A 20490-nucleotide genomic window follows, 5' to 3' on the forward strand; every position below is an offset into this window, starting at 1 on the left:
GTCTGTCAGCGTAGTGTCCAGAGCATGGAGGCACTACCACAGTGGTTCTTAACCTGGGTTCGATCGAACCCCAGGGGTTCGGTGAGTCAGTCTCAGGGGTTCAGGGGTTCGGCGGAGGTCAAGACACACATCCAACTCATGATTCGTGATGACACGCCCCGCTTGCGGATGATTTGCAATGCCAAGATGAGTAATTCTAGTCTAGCACCTGCAAAACTAAGAACACTTCTTTAAGCTGCATGGAGATGGGAAATACAAGAACACAACGCTCGCTGAATTCAAGATGAAGATAGCCAGATTCGATGAAAAGGCTACTCTGCCTGTTCTCGGCATTGTACCCAGCAATAAACCGATCCTTTCACCAATGGTGTGTCGTTTGCCCTGTTTTGCGATCAGGTAAGCAACTTCGTACGATGCTGTGAGGATCGGTTTGTTGCTGGTGGTTATCCCGGGGACAGGTGCTGAATCGTGTTTTTGCCGTGTGTGTGGAACTAGCCCTGTTTTTGCAAGAGCACCAACATTGTCATGCAGATTGCTACAAAAATTCTGAGTTCATTCTCATTTTAGCGTACCTGGCTGATATCTTCGCAGCTCCCAATCATCTCAATCAAAAGATGCAGGGCGGTGGAGTCAACATCATCGAAGCAGAGGAAAACCTGAAGGCTTTTCAAAAAAAGCTACCGTTATGGAAACGACGAACAGAGAATGATAACTTCGCAAACTTTCCCCTGCTGGACGACTGTGTAAGTAAGATCGAAGATGTATCTGGAATCGGAGACATTTCTGCACCCGCGAAACTGAAGCAAGCAATTGCCACGCACTTAGATGAGCTTGCAAAGTCTCTCGACGGATACTTCCCTACAAGAGTGTCATATCCAGCATGGGTGAGACAGCCGTTCACATTTAGTGTTGAGACAACAAATGTCAATGATGAATACCTCGATGAAATCATTGAAATTCAGCAGAGCCAGGTTCAACAGCAACTCTTCAGAACAACAACGCTTTCAACATTTTGGTGTCAACAAATGGTAACGTACCCTGTTATTGCTAAGAAAGCTCTCGAGATTTTCATACCGTTTGTTACAACATATCTTTGCGAGCAATCCTTTTCGAGGATGCTGGACATAAAAACAAAGAAAAGGAACAGACTTTGTTGTGAAAATGACATGAGAGTGGCACTTGCCAAGGTGAAGCCGCGCATTTCTGAACTGGTCTCCGAAAGGCAACAGCAGAAGTCACACTGATTTGCAGTAAATATTCATTATTATGTTTTTGTTTTTGTGTGAAAATCCTGGTTTGATAATTTTGTTCTTTGAACACAGTGATGTTGACGCACAGTTCATTTTGTGCACCAGTAAAATATATACCTATGTTTTGAATTTGAAAAAATCACATTTTATTTTTCCAATTAAGGGTTCGGTGAATGCGCATATGAAACTGGTGGGGTTCAGTACCTCCAACAGGGTTAAGAACCACTGCGCTACCAGGAAACAGGCCAGTACATCAGGAGACGTGGAGGAGGCCGTAGGAGGGCAACAACCCAGCAGCAGGATCGCTACCTCCGCCTTTGTGCAAGGAGGAGCAGGAGCACTGCCAGAGCCCTGCAAAATGACCTCCAGCAGGCCACAAATGTGCATGTGTCTGCTCAAAAGGTCAGAAACAGACTCCATGAGGGTGGTATGAGGGCCCAACGGCCACAGGTGGGGGTTGTGCTTACAGCCCAACACCATGCAGGACATTTGGCAAATTCCCCACTGGCGCCCTTTGCTCTTCACAGATGAAAGCAGGTTCACACTGAGCACGTGACAGAATCTGGAGACGCCGTGGAGAATGTTCTGCTGCCTGCAACATCCTCCAGCATGACCGGTTTGGCGGTGGGTCAGTCATGGTGTTGGGTGGCATTTCTTTGGGGGGCCGCACTACCCTCCATGTGCTCGCCAGAGGTAGCCTGACTGCCATTAGGTACCGAGATGAGATCCTCAGACCCCTTGTGAGACCATATGCTGGTGCGGTTGGCCTTGGGTTCCTCCTAATGCAAGACAATGCTAGACCTCATGTGGCTGGAATGTGTCAGCAGTTCCTGCAAGAGGAAGGCATTGATGCTATGGACTGGCCCGCCCGTTCCCCAGACCTGAATCCAATTGAGCACATCTGGGACATCATGTCTCGCTCCATCAACCAACACCACGCTGCACCACAGACTGTCCAAGAGTTGGCGGATGCTTTAGTCCAGGTCTGGGAGATCCCTCAGGAGACCATCCGCCACCTCATCAGGAGCATGCCCAGGCGTTGTAGGGAGGTCATACAGGCACGTGGAGGACACACACACTACTGAGCCTCATTTTGACTTGTTTTAAGGACATTACATCAAAGTCGGATCAGCCTGTAGTGTGGTTTTCCCCTTTAATTTTGAGTGTGACTCCAAATCCAGACCTCCATGGGTTGATACATTTAATTTCCATTGATAATTTTTGTGTGATTTTGTCAGCACATTCTACTATGGAATGAAAAAATATTTAATATGAATATTTCATTCATTCAGATCTAGGATGTGTTATTTTAGTATTCCCTAAAAAATTTTGAGCAGTGTAGTTTATTTTACTTATTAACCTTATAAACATATATATAGAGAGAATTGTTTTACTTCGAGTAATGTGTAGATCGTTGACAATAAAATACAATTAAATCCATTTGAATTCCACCTTGTAACAATCAAATGAAGAAAGTGCCTATAGAAAGTCTAACTGATTCGGTGGTCAGACCGTAAATTTGTACATTTTTACAGTTAAATGACCCTTCCTTATAAATGAAAACAATTGGGGGGGGGGGGGGGGGGGGGGGGGGGTGCTCTGCCTGGGACCTCCAAATCACTAAATCAGACCCAAATCTGTTTTTTTATTTGATGCATCGAAATAATAATGGTTAGGTTTAATTTTAAACCTAACCATTAAGATTTGTTGACAATTTGGACTTTGTGGCTACTATACAAGCTAATTGGAACTTAATTACTGAAGGAGTCCATTGAGCAGGAAAACCAGGTGTGCGCGTGCGCAATACAGCGCGAGCGAACCACAGCAAAAATATTACTTAACGGTAAATACAAATGGACAATTGTCCTTATCACAACATACGTCATAACCCGAAGAACAGGTGTGCACCATACTTTCAAATGTTAACAGCAATTAATCTTTGTGCAAAAGCTCAAAGCAGTTTCTGTAGGATGTGATATCGTGCAATTCGGTCCATGGCAGATAAAGGCTGGAAAATAAATTCAATCATTTTAAAATGAGAAAATTACAACGAAGTATTTCAGTCTTTGAAAAGTTCGGAGTTAAACAGTGCAAAAACAAAGTATCTGACTCACCAGGGATCTTTCGTATGAATTTGGGACAGCAAAAATGCATAAAAAACGTTTGGAAAACACACAATAACAACTAGCTAGCTGGGACAAACGACACAGAACACTATGCAATGGTGTGGAGTCGCACGTCCCCCACAGCAGCTCGCGCTTTTCAAACTATACCTGAAGATGTGTCTTGGAGATATCTCTCCAACTGCGGAAATGTGAGCTCCGGTAGATCCAGCAAAGCTCCATAACGCTCTAGAAAAGAGCATATCACGGCGTAGCTTGGGCACAAATCGGAGAAAACCGCCGATGGAGCCGAGGCAGCCATCTTTTCCAATGGTGGAGCAGCAGACTCGAAAAGCTCGGAGGACCAATGATTGCCCACAATTCACCGGGAAAAAGAAAATAGCAGCCCAGAGGTCTTTGCGGTAAAAAGTAAAATTACTAATGTAGAGTATGCGCGGGGAATGATCCTTCGGTGATAATTTAGGCACTGATGAAGGTGTTAACAGTTTCACATTCTTCCATAGTTAGGCAATTTAGCCCCAAAGAAATGCATGGTAAGTCTGCCATACAGTGGCTCGGACTCAGCTGCCATTTTGTAGCTTGAATAACTTCTACAATGTGATACACTTGTCAATAGGCAGGCAGTGTATCAATCCATCCACTTATAACGCCACGAACAGTGGGGATAAAAGTACCGGAGCACCATAGAAAATGACTCAGAAAATGAAAGTCACCCAGTAAAATACTACTTGAGTTAGTCTAAAAGTATTTGCTTTTAAATATACTTATGTATCAAAAGTAAACGTATAAATAAGTTCAAATTCCTTAAAAAGCACACCAGATGGCACCGTCTTTTTATTTTACAGATAGCCAGAGGCATGCTCCAACACTCAGGAATAATTGAAAAACAAAGTTTAGTGAGATCAGGGAGGTAGGGATGTTATCTTGATAAATGTGTGATTTAGGCAATTTTCCTGACCTGCTAAGTATTCAAAATTCAACGAGTACTTTTGGGTGTCAGGGAAAATGTATGGAGCAAAAAGTACATTATTTTCTTTAGGAATGTGGTTAAGTAAAAGTTGTCAAATAAACAGTGAAGTACAGATATCCCAAAAAACGAAGTATTTTTTAAAACTTATTTGTCCGTTGGATGAGTCTCCACAGCAAAAATATCATATTGGGATAGATTCAAAGCTTAACCACCATGCAAAGCTCCCTTTCACCCAACTAAAACATGATTTAGCTAATGATCTAGAAGTCAAATACCCTGATTTTTTAGAATGCAATGACTGATGGTAAATACTGACACAGGTAATGCAACAAAGGTATATGGACATCCCTTCAAAATGAGTGGATTTGGCCACTTCAGCCACCGACAGGTGTATAAAATCCAGCACAACCACGCACTCTATAGACAAACGTTGGCAGTAGAATGCCCTGCCCCCTTCAACTGTAAGTGCTGCTATTTTGAAGTGGAAATGTATAGGAACTGAACCGCCAACTGCTGAAATGCATAAAAATAGTCTGTCCTCAGTTGCAACACTCCCTACAGAGTTCGAAACGGCCTCTGGAAGCAACGTCAGCACAAGAACTGTTCGTCGGGAGCTTCCATGGGAGAGCAGCCGCAGCCTAATATCACCATTGCACAATGCCAAGCTTCGGCTGGAGTGTTAAAAAGTTGTGTTATAAAGTTCGCCTCCATTGGACTCTGGAGCAGTGGAAACGAGTTCACTGGAGTTATGAATCACGCTTCACCATCCGGCAGTCCCGACGGACCAATCTAGGTTTGGTTGATGTCATGAGAACGCTACCTGATCGGAGGCATAATGGTCTGGGGCTGTTTTTTCATGGTTCGGGCTAGGCCCCTTACTTCCAGTGAAGGGAAATCTTAATGCTACGGTATACATTCATACATACTAGATGATTCTGTGCTTACAACTTCTTGGCAACAGTTTGGGGAAGGCCCTTTCCTGTTGCAGCATGACACAGCTCTCATGCACAAAGTGAGGTCCATACAGAAATGGTTTGTTGAGATCGGTGTGGAAGAACTTGACTGGCCTGCACAGAGCCCTGAACTCAACTCCATCGAACACCTTTGGGATGAATTGGAACGCCGACCGCGAGAAAGGCCTAATCGACCAACAGTGCCTGACCTCACTACTGCTCTCGTTGCTGAATGGAAGCAAGTCCCCACAGCAATATTCCAACATCTAGTGGAAAGCCTTCCCAGAAGAGTGACGGCTGTTGTAGCAGCAAAAGGGGGGGGGGGACCAACTCCATAATTATACCCATGATTTTGGCATGAGCAGTTGTCCATACTTTGTCATACAAAATGTTCCAGATACATTTTTTTTACATTACTCAATTGTAATTCACACAGCCACTTATAAATTGCTAACTTTTTAACCACCAGTATGACAAATTAAGTAAAAGTAACAGTTTGGCAATAGGTTACAACTACATTCTAGATGCTCTGAGGTAGGTATCAAGATACCCAACGTGACTTTAAAAGGCAAAGGCTCCGTTTTAAAGCAAGCATTGTGTAACTTCCCATAGTGAAAGGCAATTTGGTCAAATCATTTCAAAGAAAACATTTACAGACACTATTTTTTTAAATTATTTTTTTATCAACAATTGAAAAAAGGTATTTGGACAATTTCCAGATGACTCATGATGACCTGTAAAATTATTATTTTTAATAGGGAAAATTAGATCAGACATTTTGCTACCTTCATCTTTTTAGCACTCCCTTTAGGCTATGCTAACAAAATGCATAGATTATTCAACGGGCCATGTGGTGTCTGAAACCAAGCGTCCCTGCCAGCTGTGGGATGCAGACAGACATAGTAGGAAACAGGGTTTCTGTGTTCAGGGGGAACGACAAAGCAGCACTGTGCAAGCTGTACTGGAACTTATCCTGCCTTTGTAACACTTTGCTAAACCTGCCTTACACTGAGAAAATTGTGACTCTGGTTTGGGGCTCCGTCATGGTTATGCTGTAGGGACGGGTGTCGCAGGTGCGACGGCAGCGGCCTCCGGCTTGGCTCCCTTCTGCTCTGAGATGGGGGTTGAAGGGACCTGCTCGTCCTTGGGTTCCACGATGCTCACGTGGTCAGGGAGAGGCTTCTTGGGGCCGATCTTACCGCTGGGATCCCAGGGCAGCATGATCTTCACCTTGATCCCCAGCACACCTTTGGACAGGCAGAACAGATTGCACTTCAAATATTTGACACCATTTCACCACTTATCATTTCTGGTCCTTTTCCATAAGATGACAATTCATCTTGATTAGTGTTGTCACTATACAAACCTTGTACTAACGATACCAGGCCAATTATCACGATACCAAGCAGTATTGCGATACCATAGGGGGAAATCAGCAGCCTAGTGTCCTGTTCACCCCCCACAGACGCGTGTTCCCATTTTCAGGATTCGTACAGACAGTGGCAAGTCAAGTAAGGACTTTCAAGTACTAATATCTATTTTCAAGGACCATCAATTTGTAACAGTTAATATTATGCAATTGTTTCTAGTTGCCACCAGATGGCAATATATTGCCACAACCTCATGGGGGGGGGGGCAGTATTCATCACTACCTTACAAGTTCTACTAAATAATACGAGATCTGCATGGAGGAATGGGCCAAAATACCAGCAACAGTGTGTGAGAACCTTGTGAAGACTTACAGAAAAGGTTTGACCTCTCATTGCCAGCAAAGTGTATTTAAAAGTATTGAGAAACTTTTGACCAAATACTTAATTTTCCACCATAATTTGCAAATAAATTCATTAAAAATCCTACAATGTGATTTTCTGGATTTTTTTCTCATTTTGTCTGTCATAGTTGAAGTGTACATACCTATGATGAAAATTACAGGCCTCTCATCTTTCTAAGTAGGAGAACTTGCACAATTGGTGGGTGACTAAATACTTTTTGCCCCACTGTAGTTTAGGCTTACATTAGCCCTATATGAAACCTTCCTTTGAAGCACATCTCATGAGTTCCCGACCCTTTTCTTCCTGTGCTAATCAAATTTGCTGTTAAGTTACCAGGTTGTTAGCTAGCTAGGTAAATTGACTGAACGTTGGTTGTTATCAAACCAATAATTTGCGACCCAGGATTAGTTTAAAACGGCCTGCTACATGGTTTGTGAAATATCACGCGAATCACAATGGAAAGCACTAAAGGCATCTCCGGTAATAAGGGTCATGTTTTTTTAACCTTTTTGGCTAGAGACAAGCCATTTTCTATGCCCTCTCTGGCACTCAGAGGCTGCATGACAGTGAAATTATAAAATCTATTCAGACTGGCCTGTGCTCTTGGTTATAACAGGTGATGAATGTGTGGTGAAATCTGCTCGGAGCCTTCACCGTGCGCTGCCACTTTAAGAGGGCATGAGCAGTAAGGAATGAGGAAATAAAGAGAGCTCGTTCAGCTCTTTGGGGAGGAGCTCTTGGGTGGCGCGACAGTTTGATTGTGTGTGCTGCAGAAGTTGTTTGTTTTCAGCGTTTGTAGTTTATAAAGTATTTAACTCAATCATCGGTGTGATCGCTTTAGATCGTGGTTGTTTTTGTTTGGGACCGCGCCCGTTATGGATTGCATGGATTAGTAGCAACATTGTTGCGAAGCTTTAACAAACAAACCATCGGACAGTCAGACACCGGCAGGCCTGAAGACCACAGCTAAGATTTCTTTTTCTCTCGCTTTCTCTTCGCTCTCATTCCAGTGCTTTACCCTGCAACAGACTATTTGTTAAATGCACTGCCCATTGAAGTTCATTAGAGCTGGACTATTATTTCCCTGCCAGAAGTATTTGGATGGACATTTTAGTAGGTTACTTGCAAGTTGTATATTATGTGAACTGTATTGAGGTGGGTGTACTAATGACATGTGGCCGAGAAGACTGTGGACATTTAAGGCCTTTGTTGTGTCGATGAACACCCCCCACATTCATACCCTCTGCACTCATCCACTAGAAAATAATACAGATGATTGCAAATCCTATGTTGATGACTGGGTTCGTTCTTGTATGAAGTTGCTGTTGAATTGCTCTGCCATTATTAGTATTAGTATTATTGTATGAGGTATTCGTGGTTGGGTTACCCCTGTGCTGTGATGTGGGTTTTATATGGTGTGTATTCTTTTTTCTCTCCACTGGCTATCTGGTAAACAGGCTACACTCTAGGCAGTCTCTTCTGCTGATGTGTGTGGGTCTGTTAGTGGTACTTTCTCTATTCTACTCTTTTCCTTTCGGCAGGGTTAATACCTGCCTGGCGCCCGAACAAAATCTTTCTTTACCCCTCTTAATAAATACCGCTACAAATGTATACAATGTGTCAACATTGCTTGGTCTGCCTGCTGCTCCAATGTAACAAATCAAGACTCATGGTCTGCATCCCCATTTGCCATCAAGGCAAAATTATATTTTTAAAAACTGATAGAGGAATAGATGATCATGAAGAGCAGACAGAGGGCACCAGGTGAGTGAGGGCTGGTAGAGGACGCAGCTGGCTGATTACAGCCGCCACACATGATATGCGCATGAAAGTGATGCATGTTCATGTGCAATAATATCCACAAGAGACTAGAGCCATGGGCTTGCTCCTACCCATCTTTCTGATTTGGTCCTGCTGTATATACCTACACATACGCTATGGTCACAAGACGCAGGCCTCCTAATTGTCCCTAGAATTTCTAAGCAAACAGCTGGAGCGCCATTTTTATGGAATGGTCTGCCTACCCATGTGAGAGACGCAAACTCAGTCTCAACCTTTAAGTCTTTACTGAAGACTCATCTCTTCAGTAGGTCCTATGATTGAGTGTAGTCTGGCCCAAGAGTGTGAAGGTGAACGGAAAGGCTCTGGAGCAACAAACCGCCCTTGCTGTCTCTGCCTGTCCGGTTCCCCTCTTTCCACTGGGATTCTCTGCCTCTAACCCTATTACAGGGGCTGAGTCACTGGCTTACTGGTGCGCTTTCATGCTGTCCCTAGGAGGGGTGCGTCACTTGAGTGGGTTGAGTCACTGACGTGATCTTCCTGTCTGGGTTGGCACCCCGCCTTGGGTTGTGCCGTGGCAGAGATCTTTGTGGGCTATACTCGGCCTTGTCTCAGGATGGTAAGTTGGTGGTTGAAGATATCCCTCTAGTGGTGTGGGGGCTGTGCTTTGGCAAAGTGGGTATGATTATATTCTTCCTGTTTGGCCCAGTCCGGGGGTATCATCGGATGGGGCCACAGTGTATCCTGACCCCTCCTGTCTCAGCCTCCAGTATTTATTCTGCAGTAGTTTGTGTCGGGGGGCTAGGGTCCGTTTGTTAAATCTGGAGGACCTCCTGTCTTATCCGGTGTCTTGTGTGAATTTAAGTATGCACTCTCATGTCAGGACTACCTGGCATGATTATTCCTTGCTGTCCCCAGTCCACCTGGCTGTGCTGCTGCTCCAGTTTCAACTGTTCTGCCTGCGGCTATGGAATCCTAACCTGTTCACCGGACATGCTACCTGTCCCAGACCTGCTGTTTTCAACTCTCTAGAGACATCAGGAGTGGTAGAGATACTCTTAATGATCGGCTATGAAAAGCCAACTGACATTTACTCCTGAGGTGCTGACTTGCTGCACCCTCTCAACTACTGTGATTATTATTTGACCATGCTGGTCATTTATGAATATTTGAACATCTTGGCCATGTTTTGTTATAATCTCCACCCGGCACAGCCAGAAGACGACTGGCCACCCCTCATAGCCTGGTTCCTCTCTAGGTTTCTTCCAAGGTTTTGGCCTTTCTAGAGAGTTTTTCCTAGCCAACGTGCTTCTTCACCTGCATTGCATGCCGTTTGAGGTTTTAGGCTGGGTTTCTGTACAGCACTGAGATATCAGCTGATGTACAAAGGGCTCTATAAATACATTTGATTTAGAGCCCGTTGCTTAAACAAAACAGACTTCACAACATGTTTATAACCGACGCCAGCAGGTTCTTTAAATCGGTAGGGCTGAAAAATGTGGTAGTATCATGAAACGGTACTACGGTATTCTAAAATTTTGGTAACATAATTATCATTTTGGTATCGTGCTACTACTGTGGTACCGGTATACTGTGCAACACTAGTCTTGACCGGGCCAATCCGAACCATATGGAGATAGCTTGGGTCATTTCTTCTCACTGTGTGCATCCCAATAATATCACCTTTCTCTTGAAGTGTGCATTCATTGCCTACTTTAAAAAAAAAAAACAGAAGAGTTTCCACCATGTCTTCTAGCAGTCATTTCCTTTCAAATCAGTTAAGGGAAGTAAACAAGCAAGCATTACACACTTTGGGACGAATAAGAGACCATTGGGACATTGGAGCTGCTGGAATGGACAGCAACCATGGTGGATGAGTAAAGAGGCCAGTCCAGACAGCTTGGGCCTATAGTGTGAATCAGGCATAAAACCCCAGGGTGACCTCACCTTGACGGAGCAGCACATGGCGGACAGCAGTATCAACGTAGTAGTTAACGGGGTCTCCGCTGTGGATCATGAGGCCATCCACGAACTTCATAGATTTGGCCCTCTGACCCCTGAGCTTTCCAGAGACCACCACCTCACAACCCTTGGATCCGCTCTCCATGATGAAGCGCAGGACACCATAGCAGGCTCTGAAACAGCAAAACAAGCAGAATTAAAACACCATATATTCTTACAAGTCCCAGGTCTTCAACTCTGCCAGACAGTGGCATGAAAAATAATATACAACAGATAATCGCAGTCTTGATCTCCTAAACTCTATTCATCCCACCCTTTATAGTAGTGTGGGATCTGGGATCTTCCAGTGTCAACTAACACCTAAAAGAATAACTGAAGTCACAAGAGGTATGCCATACCAATGCATCACTTCACTATCTTTTCAAGGTTTGACAGGATGGGTATTAAGAATGTCCGTTCAAGTACATGAAGTTTTAAAAAGTGAAAAAGGGCTTAAAGCAAAAAGCTTACAGTACACAACTGGAAACAAAAGATAACATTTTCACAGCACTTGACATACTCCACAAACATCTTAAGAGTTTGAAATGTTGCCAGTGCTTATACATTTTACCCGCTAAATAGTTGCATTTAAAAAATATATAGCAGAGATTTTTTGCCATTGAAATATTTGGGAGGGCCAGTATAGTTGCATCTCCAAATTTAGAGCAGAGTAAAGAAAAATAGATTTTTAAAAAACTTCTCAGGATGAAAAACACTAAGTGTACTTAAAACCCATAAAACCAGACTGAGCATGTAGGAAAGATAAATGGACCATTTAAAAAAATATATATAATCTTTGAAAGCTAACAATCAACAAAATACAAAACTAGTCAGGGAGAATTGAACATTCCAAAAACAGTTAATTTAGCAGTATTGATTTTGTTAATTATGCTTGATCAAAAGAACACAGCATTAGCCGTAGAAAAATGCATAGAATTGCAACATTTTCTCTCAGCTCCATGGCAAAATGTGTAGAATTGCAGGAAAATTGCTTTAAAGCTGGAGAGAGAAATACTCAATCATTAACACTAACTGACAGTTGTGGCTACTTCGCATGATGGATTATTGTCTTTACCTTCTTGTCCTTGTGCCGTTGTCTGTGCCCAATAATGTTTGTACCATGTTGTGTTGCTGCTATGCTATGTGTAGTCTTAGGTCTCTTTATGTAGTTTTGTCTCTTACACTAACTAATACAAACCTTTAAGTACTAACCATAGTTAGTACGAGAAAACACAGGGCAAAAATCCTCACCTGCGGACAGCCAGACCCCCAAGAAGCTTGTAGCGCAGGGACTCTGCCTGGGCGATGGCGCACAGACCACGAGTAGCAACCTTCTCAGCATACAGCTGATGGCAAGAAAAACAGACAAGGACAGTTATATAACCACTCACAGTATGTTGCAAACTTTGTTTAGGGGAACAGATGACAATGATAGAATTTCTGGTAGTATTTGACAAGGAATGAGCCACAAGCTAATATTAACTTTATAGTCATCCACCACCCCTAAAATATGATCCTGAAGCAATGAAAACAAAAATGTAGAGACCTATCATGCCCATAACATGACAATGGGTGTCTGAAACCAAGCCTCCCTTACCTCAACACTGCCCTCTGGGAAGCCAAACCTCTTCTGCACCACCGCAGTCAGCTCACGGATACGACGCCCCTTCTCACCAAGAACGTTTTGTGTTCTGGAGAAAGAGTATTTGGTCTGTTGACACCTCAACAGTTTGAGTCAATTCACTGGCTCTCAACAGCAGTGTTCATTAGCAGTGTTCATTATCAGAGACAACTTTCTTTTTTGGGGGGGGGGGGGGTTCATCTTGACAGACTACTTTTGAGGTCAAAACATCTGACAGGCATTGATTTTGAGTAGACTGTGCCAGTACACCACTAGTCCTGTGGTTTTGATCTCCAGGTTTTTGGACTCACCTGGTAGCCAGGATGATGATTTCGGTCCTGGTTGGAGTGACACGAACCTCCACACCAGAGTAGCCATCCTCAGCGAGCTCTCTGGTGAGGAACTCGTTCAGTTCTGCTTTGAAGATGCCATCAGCGACAAACTGTAAAAATATGAAGACAGGAGGAGTGTGAGTGAGGTAATCAGCAAGTAATTTAGCAGGGCTCGTTTGAAATACAGCATCCTGGCTGCTCATTGCAACAATCAGTAGACTTACCAAGGACACGTCTAACCAAAGTATAGATTGGAATGTAACATGTACACTTCGATCACATTAGAAAATACAGTAACTCCTGGTCGAACCGAGAAAACCCAATCTATCCGGAGGCAACTTAATTTTACCGACGCAAACATTATCTGGCATCACGGTGACATGTTTTATGGAAAACTGGCATAGTAATATTGTACTAACTAAACGTGCATGGCCAGGAGAATAACCTGCAGGTTGAGGATTGATTGACATTTTGAAGCTGTAGATAAGGTACCAGTGGGTTAGCAAAGTAACTAGTTAGTTAACATCTTTAGAAAACTACACTGGTCAATGAAGAATAGATTTAAACACTACAGTATGGGTTCATGTGCGCGTGCTGCCAAGCATGCTAGGTCACCAGCCGTAGCTTTTTAAAAATTAACTTCGGAAAATTGTACATCTAATCACAGGACATGTTACCGCGGTAACTAACTTCTTGACTAGAAGGGTGTTTTCTATGTGAACTGAAATCTCTAAAACTAAAGATAAATCGGTACGAACCTTCCTCTTCTTAGATATTTGCACCGCCATCTTTGGACGTGTCATAGACCGGAAAGACTGTTCCTGCTTCCCGGAAATAACCATATGCTATTGTTTTCATTTAAACGCATGCACATTCCCAGATTCCTCATTGCGTGAGGTAAATTAGCTGAAATACGTACACAATGTAATTGATCTGGAATGTTATACAATTCTATTTCCGTCAAGTAGTGTACGTTTTAGTTTGTCTGTTTGTTTTAGCTCTGTTGTCTTTGGTTTTTGCCCCAACACTACAGATTCAAACACATCTGAAAGTATTTTTTTTTAAACAACAAAACTAAAACGTACGCTACTTGACGGAAATAAATAGAATGGTATAACATTCCAAATCAATTACATTTTGTAGGTATTTAAGCTATTCTACCTAAACGCAGCTTAAGGTGTGTTTACTGTGAAAGGAAGATACAAATGTTAGCTAACATGCAGACGTTAGCATGCCACGAGAACAGGAGTGGACAACTCCAATAAGGCCTTCGGGGACTGGTGTCACACGTTTTCTCCATCCCTAGCAAACACAGCTGATTCATCTAATTGCATTCTAAACTAAAGATCATGATTAGGTGATTATTGGAGGCAGGTGTGTAAAACGGGGACACCAATCAGGCCCTCGAGGATGGAATTGCCCACCCCTGCACAAGAACGAACTCAACAACAACGGAAGAAAGTTGGATTGTAATTAGCTGGCTAGCAACTGTTGGGTTTGTGTGGTCCAAACCTATTTGCATACTGTCAAGGCAGGGATTCACAAACACGTTTTGGCACTACACAGCTGATTCACTAATCAAGGTTTGATCATTTTAATATGTTGTGTAGTGTTGGGGGGAAAAAACAAATGCGCACCATTGGTGTTGTTAGAATTGCGTCAATTCGAATCTGGTATGAGGATAAATATGACAATGAGTCACCGATTGTAATACTATGTATTTTTTATTAGCTAAGCAATACGGTAAATGCAATTTTCGTATATACGGGCTCTCTGTCCCACTTCGCAGGGCAAAACAGAGAACTGACTTGTTCCTGACAAAGATATTATAATATACCCTGATGACAGTAGTAGTTCCGGCCTGTCAGAGTAGAGACTGGGCGTGGTTCAAACTCACCCAGCCTATCGTTGATTGTTGTACGAGCTGGTACCAGCCCCCGGGCGCTCCAGTTGATAAACGTAACTTGATGTGTCGAGTATCTATGCGCTCATTCCCTTGATACCGTTATCACATATCTGGTTTCTGTTATTGTTAAATTTGAGTTTTAACAAAAACAGTCTGTGGTTTGCTACACTGCGTTCTGTATGTGTCCGTTTTTATGTTATGCTGTATTTTTCCATCATGAGAAAGGTCCATGGCGCTGAGACTTAACAATGTTTCAAGTCAGCTATGTTGCATAACACATACATACATCCACACAAGCCAACAGCAGATAATATTAAATCACATATGGTAACGGGTTATAGTGCATAACACAGAAACCTCAGTGTCCCGAGGACCGAGTTTGGGAAATGTGAGTTAAGATGTTGGATTGACAAGCGCTGGATCAGGGTTCAAGTCCCGGTCGAGGCTACCCCCCGAATGTTCTAGAATATACTTAAATTGGTTTCATTGACCCCTTTAACTGCAACATTTTTAGCTACAATTTCTGAGTCCCTGGAGAGGATCAGCTTGAGCAAAGTGAGGAGTAAAATCACTGATCTACAAATAGTATTCTCTGCCAAATAATAGGCTTTATGTGATTAAGATTTTTGGCCCTCCCAGTTTTATTATTGCAATTTGTTTTTTTTTATGTCAAAATGGTGTGCTTTCGGACCATGCGGATGCCTCCGAGCAGTCGGGTAGGCTGTGTGAAGGCAAAGCTTCTGGATGCTTGGCTGGACTAGCACAGGAGAGTTGAGCATAGTTCAGTGTGTATGTGTTGTTCTTTTTCACCAAGTTGTAAAAGAGAGCATAGCAGAAAGTGGCTACTCTTCAGTTGACTGATGTAGCTGGGAAGGTAACTGCTGTTTAACTTAACAGAAAAAAAACTAAACAAGTGTTTACTTGTAGTGCTGAGTTAGTATTATAACTGACATGTAATGTTGTCAAATGTTTCATCAATTCTCGACTGAGGTGAATGAATAGGCTACCAGAGTGAGGACAGACACTTTTAGGAATAAACCTGGCGAGTGAAAAACTTAATTAAATAGCCCACCTGATATCTTATTCTGTTGCTATACAACTTTGTATGCATTGATGTTATTTACAAAGTTTTTGTAACAGATTCCTGTTGGAACGTTACACAAATTATACCCACCCACTCAATCACACTAACGTTAGACCTGAATCAAACAATGAAACCATCAGCCAAACGTTTGAAGATATTCTGACGTTTTTTCAGTGCAATATGAGTTTTATTGGTCAGTATGTCAATGTAACGTTATTGATCTGTCAGTTTCCCTAACTAAATCCCTACTTTTCACAGTGATACAGTAACAAACAGCTCAAATGTCATAGGTTTCACTGTCATGGTGCACAGTAGAGGTCACTGTCATGATGCACGGGACAGCAACACTTGTTATGTTTTGCATAGGCCTATAGGATATAGCTTACCTTTTAGGAGGACGATTTGTAAGCAGAGACAAATAAATGGGTAAACGATACTTCTTAAAAAAGGAAAAGGAGCAACGCTTGCTCACCATAGTAGCCTAACCAGTGGTGGATTTAGGTATATGTGCGACATGGGCGCACGCCCATGGGGCGCCTGCACAAAAAAAATGTGGAATGGTGACATTTGTGTGATTGTTTTTCTATCGCTCATTTGCACAACAAGTCAATGATATCATGTCACCGTGTGGGACTGTGGGTCAATTAACCTTGTCGGAGTGGGCACCTTTATTCTAGTTTGTGAGCTAGGCAGGCTACTGCCTGGGACGGTCTCCCACTCAGAAGTATGAGATGGGGATGGGGGCGGGGGCATGTTGACCTCAGGTCTCCCCACTGAAAGCCCGAGGTAGGGAAAGCGGGGGAAATCTATCAAATAGCGCACCTCTAACTTTGTACAGTACTAATGCAATTAGTAACATCAGTCACACTACGAAATGCTACCAAGTAAACCACAATTCTTTCATAATACTGTGAATATATTATATTTTTATAATATATTATATAATATATTATTATATTATTATATATTAATATATAGTTTCACAGACAATATTGTTGCATTTTTCCTGGTTTGTGCAAAATCGTTAAGAATAATATAAAACCAGTCTGCACCACCACCAAAGTGAATTGGTTGAGTCTTGACTCTTGGTTGACAGTGTTGGGGGATGGGTAATGTATTGATGCTCAAGTGTAGCCAAGTAAATTTAAACTACATTTTTCACCATTCCTGACATTTAATCCTAGTAAGAAATCCCTGTCTTAGGTCACTTAGGATCACCACTTTATTTTAAGAATGTGAAATGTCAGAATAATAGTAGAGAGAATGATTTATTTCAGCTTTTAATTCATTCATCACATTCCCAGTGGGTCAGAAGTAGCATTGCCTTTAACTTGTTTAACTTGGGTCAAACGTTTCGGGTAGCCTTCCACTAGCTTCCCACAATAAGTCTGGAGAATTTTGGTCCATTCCTCCTAACAGCTGGTGTAACTGAGTCAGATTTGTTGGCCTCCTTGCTCACACACGCCTTTTCAGCTCTGCCCACAATTGTTTTTTATAGGATTGAGGTCAGGGCTTTGTAATGGCCACTCCAATACCTTGACTTTGTTGTCCTTAAGTAATTTTTCCACAACTTTGGAAGTATGCTTGGAGTCATTGTCTATTTGGAAGACACGTTTGCGACCAAGCTTTAACTTCCTGACTGATGTCTTGAGATGTTGCTTCAGTATATCCACATCATTTTCCTACCTTATGATGCCATCTATTTTGTGAAGTGCACCAGTCCCTCCTGCAGCATAGTACCCCCATAACAAGATGCTGCCACCCCCATGCTTCACGGTTGGGATGGTGTTCTTCGGCTTGCAAGCCTACCCCACTTTCCTCCAAACGTAACGATGGTCATTATGGCCAAACAGTTCTATTTTTGTTTCATCAGACCAGAGGACATTTCTCCAAAAAGTACGATCTTTGTCCCCATGTGCAGTTGCAAACCATAGTCTGGCTTTTTTATGGCGGTGTTGGAGCAGTGGCTTCTTCCTTGCTGAGCGGCCTTTCAGGTTATGTCGATATAGGACTTGTTTTACTGTGGATAGAGATACTTTTGTACCTGTTTCCTCCAGCATCTTCACAAGGTCCTTTGCTGTTGTTCTGGGATTGATTTGCACTTTTCACACCAAAGTACATTAATCTCTAGGAGACAGAACGTGTCTCCTTCCTGAGCGGTAAGACGGCTGCGAGGTCCCATGGTGTTTATACTTGCGTACTATTGTTTGTACAGATGAACGTGGTACCTTCAGACGTTTGGAAATTGCTCCCAAGGATGAACCAGACTTGTGGAGGTCTACAATTTATTTTCTGAGTTCTTGGCTGATTTGTTTTGATTTTCCCATGATGTCAAGCAAAGAGGCACTGAGTTTGAAGGTAGGCCTTGAAATACATCCACAAGTACACCTCCAATTGACTGGCATGATGTCAATTAGCCTATCGGAAGCTTATAAAGCCATGACATGAATTTTCCAAGCTGTTTAAAGGCACAGTCAACTTAGTGTTTGTAAACTTCTGACCTAATGGAATTATGTGAATACAGTGAATTGTAAGTGAAATAATCTGTCTGTAAACAATTGTTGGAAAAATTACTTGTGTCATGCAAAGTAGATGTTCTAACCGACTTGCCAAAATTATAGTTTAACAAGAAATTTGTGGAGTGGTTGAAAAACGAGTTTTAATGACTCCAACCTAAGTGTATGTAAACTTCAGACTTCAACTGTATGTGCGCATTGTGCCTTTTCCATGATTACATTTGTTGATTGTACTTCGACTCATGTTGGTTGAGCACCCTCCACCTCTTTCCATTATCAATATTTATAATAATAATAATAATAATAATATATGCCATTTAGCAGACACTTTTATCCAAAGCGACTTACAGTCATGTGTGCATACATTCTACGTATGGGTGGTCCCGGGGATCGAACCCACTACCCTGGCGTTACAAGCGCCATGCTCTACCAACTGAGCTACAGAAGGACCACATTATATACAGATACTGTAGTAAACTACAGTCTAATTATATTGAAGTTAATTTAATATTCAAATTAACTGCCAAATGCTTCTCCACCCATGTAGGCAGCCTACTCTGGGTGAGATCCAAACACTTAAGACGCACCCTCGTCCACTTACCCTCACATTATGCCCTTGGGGATATCCCCATCGCCATGTTGGAGGGCGAATGATTAGCGAAGCAAAGGAAGTTTGTAATGAAAGCCCCTCAGCCCACGTTTTTAGTTGGCTTTGCGAGTGTACAATTATGTTCACTATGGGGCCTGAAACTCCAACTCTCAATTCTCAACAATTGTACATCCGCTAAAACCGCAAAAACAACATAAATGGAGAAGTCAACATACAAGTGTAAGTAAAAACAAATGCAAATAAGTAGCACATATAAAGCACCCACAAGCTGCCGGTGGCTGAAAACACAATAATCACGGGATGAACAAGTGACGAATTTCCGGCCAAGGGTGGTCCAGTTAAAAATCATTCCTTCTTCCCTCACCCTGCAAGTGTATACTCATCAAACTTGTCCACTTAATTTGAGTGCTGAGGGGATAGGATGTCTTTTAAGTGTTTGGACTGCACCCTCTATTTCAATGAGACCACACATGCTAGGCAGCTTAAACTCTCACGCCCAACTAGGAAAGGTAGGCTACTGAAGTTGAATCAGCGAATTCTGTGTGTATAAATGTGAAAAATGTGCTTTTGATACAATAGGGAGGACACCAAATATTTTCATCCCACAGTTGTCTTACTGCCCGCTCCAACCTGCAGCATGAAAAATGCAGACTGCAGTAATGATCTCTGTTGGTCCCTCAGGCATCCCGTGGGATTTCAACTCTAGTGCAGTCAGTACACAACACTATGCTCATCACGTTTTAGCAGGATCAGACAGCCAGGGAAGACCAGTCTACGGAGCTCAGGTGAAGTTTGCAGTATATTAACAATATCAGTGAATGGTACAAAGTAGAGGTCGACCGATTATGAGTTTTCAAAGTCGATTCCGATTATTGGAGGACCAAAAAAAAGCAGACACTGATTAATCTGACAATTTTTTTATATTTTTTATTTGTAATAATGACAATTCCAACAATACTGAATGAACACTTATTTTAACTTAATATAATACATCAATAAAAATCCATTTGGCCTCAAATAAATAATGAAACATGTTCAATTTGGTTTAAATAATGCAAAAACAAATTGTTGGAGAAGTGAAAGTGCAATATGTGCCATGTAAAAAAGCTAACGTGTTAGTTCCTTGCTCAGAACATGAGAACATATGAAAGTTGGTGGTTCCTTTTAACATGAGACTTCAATATTCTAAGGTAAGAGGTTTTAGGTTGTAGTTAATCTAGGACGGGCTTTCCGCTAGCGGAACCCCACCTCAACATTCCGCTGAAAAGGCAGTGTGCGAAATTCAAAAATATTTTTTATAAATATGTAACTTTCACACATTAACAAGACCAATACAGCAAATGAAAGATAAACATCTTGTTAATCTACCCATGGTGTCCGATTTAAAAAATTATTTATAGCGAAAGCACCACATGATTATATTAGGTCATAGTCAAGTCACAAAAACACAGCCATTTTCCAGCGAAAGAGAGGAGTCACAAAAAGCAGAAATTTCGATCAAATTAATCACTAACCTTTGATGATCTTCATCAGATGATACTCATATGACATCATGTTACACAATACATGTATG

At 42.2% G+C, this 20490-nt stretch overlaps 2 protein-coding genes across 2 annotated transcripts in view; both read right to left on the reverse strand.

Moving 5' to 3' along the window:
• Window positions 1-3755, reverse strand: part of rsf1b.1 (remodeling and spacing factor 1b, tandem duplicate 1) — a 41538-nt gene extending 37783 nt beyond the window's left edge. The window contains exon 1 of the mRNA XM_046306342.1: window positions 3524-3755. Within this exon, the coding sequence (XP_046162298.1) occupies window positions 3524-3674 (151 nt within the window). The 5' untranslated portion in view covers window positions 3675-3755. The remainder of the gene's footprint in view (window positions 1-3523) is intronic.
• A 2273-nt stretch (window positions 3756-6028) lies between these two features.
• On the reverse strand, window positions 6029-13715 carry LOC124000680 (40S ribosomal protein S3-like). The gene is made up of 6 exons (XM_046307237.1): window positions 13560-13715; window positions 12781-12911; window positions 12446-12539; window positions 12100-12194; window positions 10795-10982; window positions 6029-6543 (listed from the first exon to the last, which is right to left on the reverse strand). The coding sequence occupies exons 1-6, from the start codon at window positions 13641-13643 to the stop codon at window positions 6344-6346; spliced, it is 792 nt and encodes a 263-aa protein (XP_046163193.1). The 5' UTR covers window positions 13644-13715; the 3' UTR covers window positions 6029-6343.
• Between the last annotated feature and the right edge of the window lie 6775 nt (window positions 13716-20490).

The sequence above is a fragment of the Oncorhynchus gorbuscha genome, linkage group LG16, assembly GCF_021184085.1.
Source record: "Oncorhynchus gorbuscha isolate QuinsamMale2020 ecotype Even-year linkage group LG16, OgorEven_v1.0, whole genome shotgun sequence".
Lineage (NCBI taxonomy): Eukaryota > Metazoa > Chordata > Actinopteri > Salmoniformes > Salmonidae > Oncorhynchus > Oncorhynchus gorbuscha.